The 2,967-nt window shown below is 40.4% G+C and overlaps 1 protein-coding gene across 1 annotated transcript; it reads right to left on the minus strand.

Annotated features, from left to right (window-relative positions):
• Positions 1-1,108: 1,108 nt before the first annotated feature.
• Positions 1,109-1,944, minus strand: LOC122545571 (Fc receptor-like protein 5). The gene is made up of 2 exons (XM_043684540.1): positions 1,760-1,944; positions 1,109-1,614 (listed from the first exon to the last, which is right to left on the minus strand). The coding sequence occupies exons 1-2, from the start codon at positions 1,842-1,844 to the stop codon at positions 1,250-1,252; spliced, it is 450 nt and encodes a 149-aa protein (XP_043540475.1). The 5' UTR covers positions 1,845-1,944; the 3' UTR covers positions 1,109-1,249.
• Positions 1,945-2,967: the final 1,023 nt, after the last annotated feature.

The following is a 2,967-nucleotide window of genomic DNA, read 5'->3' on the forward strand; positions in this document are numbered from 1 at the left end:
ATTGTTGGTGATGTTGTTGGTGATATTGTTGTTGATATTTTTGTTGATGTCGTTGGTGATGTTATTGGTGATATTGATGGTGATGTCGTATGTGATGTCGTTGGCGATGTCTGTTGGTGATGTCCGTTGGTGATGTCGTTGGTGATGTCATTGGTGATGTCTGTTGGTGATGTCGTTGTTGATGTCCGTTGGTGATGTCGTTGGTAATGTCTTTGGTGATGTCGTTGGTGATGTCTGTTGGTGATGTCGTTGGTGATGTCATTGGTGATGTCGTTGGTGATATTGTTGAGGATTTGTCACAAGTATATTCCCTTCCTATTGAGACATTAGATAATATTCAACTTCATCTGAGTCTCAGTTACAAACAATTAAGAGAGCACTCTTCAAAAATGAAATCTCAGGACTTGTTGTGAGTAATGGACTTTGTTGAATTCAGTTTCCTATAAATCCCCATGTCTGGCAAGATGTGTTAGTGACCCAGCTTGCACATAATTTGTATTTTATTCCTCACCTGGACATTGATGCTACTGTATTCTTATTCAAGCATTTGAAAGCCTGAGTTTGGGTGGGACTATATTACTAAGATCTCCTTTCTTATCCTTGTCAAACATAAAATAAAGTTCCAGCCACTGAGCTGGTCACTGCCCCTGCTGGAAAATGTATTCCTGGGGATCCAGCAGCCCCTGCTCTGCCCAGTAATATCCTGTGATTGCTGGGTGAGCTTCCACTGGGATTTTTGCCTCCACTATTGTATTTAGACCCAATGATGTAATCTTTACATTAGCTCCTGTTACATGAGAACAAGGCGTGGATGTTGTAGTATCGATAAATCAACAATATTTATACCAGCGTCTGCCCTAAACATTTCTCACAGCCACTGGCACTTCAGGGTCTGGGCTGAAACTGAGATATTCAGTTACATGCAGTGACACCCGTCCATCAGCATGTCATGCCTGATGTGACCCTGACTAAGATGGAATTTGACACCATTATCCCCTCAGGTCACATGCTACGATACAGTGATGACTTTATCTATTAAAGGTATAACACACACAAGCTGTGAGATGTAACACAAAACAGGAGTGCATAATTTATGCATTTTCTGGCGTGTTATTACAATTTTGTCCATTTTCAAAAATAAATCACACCTTGTTCAAAATCGTTTAAATATTAAAGAGACATAATGTGATAAGGTGCAGTTATTTGTAATTATGTAAGAAGCTTAATCCATGAGTAGTTTGAATAGTCATTAAAAGTACCTGCAGGCCTCAGTGTTTGTATAAAATTTACCGCTGCTGCTGATTGTTATCATGTAACTACAACCCGTCTCTGCTACATTGCTGACTGAGACATGAACCATTTCACTAGGTTTTGTTCCCTGAGTATTTGAGGCTGTGCAGTAATATTGATGATGTGGCTGTGTGAAGGATTGACAATGTAGATCCAGTTTATTGGTGTCAGAGATCTTTGAATCTTGAGATGGGGTCTTCTCAGACCATGTGTAGTGAATGGGGAGGGATCCCTGGGCAGACTCACAGGAGACTGTCACTGAACCCCCTGAACATGAGACATTTGGTTGGGATAAAAATCGAAGTCCAGGAACAGAGACGGCTTCTGTGGGAAAGAAACAATTATTGAGAAATTGAATTGCATCAAAAAATCAAATGCTCCCAACACTTGGTAATCTTTCTTCCAGGATTAAACAATGAACAGACATATAGTGAAAAGTAATTTAAAAAAAAATCACTGAGACATTTACCATCACAGATGTGCAGCTTTACAATAAACATTGGGTCAAGGCCAGGAGTCTCGATCCCACAGCTGTACCATCCTGCATATCCCATTGAAGATTCTTCATTGTAACAAGAAATATTCCTTGTGTTTTGTGATCAGTGATCAATATTCTCCCATTTGGCCAATTTGTCGTTGCTATAACCTGACACAGACGAGACCATCCATGAAACCAATATTTCATGTGTGACTGGTACCACCGTGCTTCGTAGTGACAAGATATTGTGATCGCTCTTCCCAAAATACCTGTTACATTTTCCTCTGCCCATAAAGCACCTGAAACTGAGGAGACAATATTTCAGAAATTTAACTGGAAAGAACAGCCTAATACAAACAGATACATTTTAATCAGCTACGTTCCATCCAGTATATGATAAAGGTAATCATTACTATAAACCCTTATCAGAGCCTCAGGGTGTTCCAAATTCCCAGGGAATGATTGAAACAGTCGGGATATTTTCTTACCCCACTGGTCGAGCTTTGGGATAATCTTGAAATTGGGTTTGTGCTGCCCGCTGTAGGCTCTAACCCCACCGTGTGTGACATCATCGAAATGTTGTCCCCCTGGAAAGCAGCCTGAGTGACAGGCCTGGATTGGAGTTGGCTGGGGATCAGTGTGAAGGAGGGTACAGGTGCTGAAGGGTCCTTACTCCGACTGGAGAAGGAGGGTTTCATCCGGGGGTGGGGGGAGGAGGGGGGAGTTGTGTGGAGACTCATGATGTACTCAGGGGCTCCATTTTCAGGGCTCAAGGGGCAGATACAACAGGTGACCCAGGAAGTTGATGAGAGACCTCAAGTGGGAAAGGAAGAGAATTGAAGTTCAGCAAAGGATGGTTCACGAGGGGAGAGAGAGATCAATGTACAGGACTTTGACGAGTAAAGAGCAATATTGTTGGTGATATTGTTGGTGATATTGTTGTTGATATTATTGTTGATATTGTTGGTGATATTGTTGGTGATATTATTGTTGATATTGTTGGTGATATTGTTGGTGATATTATTGTTGATATTATTGTTGATATTATTGGTGATATTGTTGGTGATATTATTGTTGATATTGTTGGTGATATTGTTGGTGATATTATTGTTGATATTGTTGGTGATATTGTTGCTGATATTATTTGTAAAGGATTATTTGTAATCACATATTGTTATCAGTTTAAGGAGAGTAAAAAT

This window comes from Chiloscyllium plagiosum, unplaced genomic scaffold (assembly GCF_004010195.1).
Source record: "Chiloscyllium plagiosum isolate BGI_BamShark_2017 unplaced genomic scaffold, ASM401019v2 scaf_2262, whole genome shotgun sequence".
Classification (NCBI taxonomy): domain Eukaryota; kingdom Metazoa; phylum Chordata; class Chondrichthyes; order Orectolobiformes; family Hemiscylliidae; genus Chiloscyllium; species Chiloscyllium plagiosum.

Coding starts and splice junctions, on each gene's coding strand:
- LOC122545571 (XM_043684540.1), bottom strand. CDS start 1,844: ATGGGATATGCAGGATGGTACAGCTGTGGGATCGAGACTCCTGGCCTT. Junction 1,615..1,759: donor AAAGCTGCACATCTGTGATG/GTAAATGTCTCA, acceptor TCTTTCCCACAG/AAGCCGTCTCTGTTCCTGGA.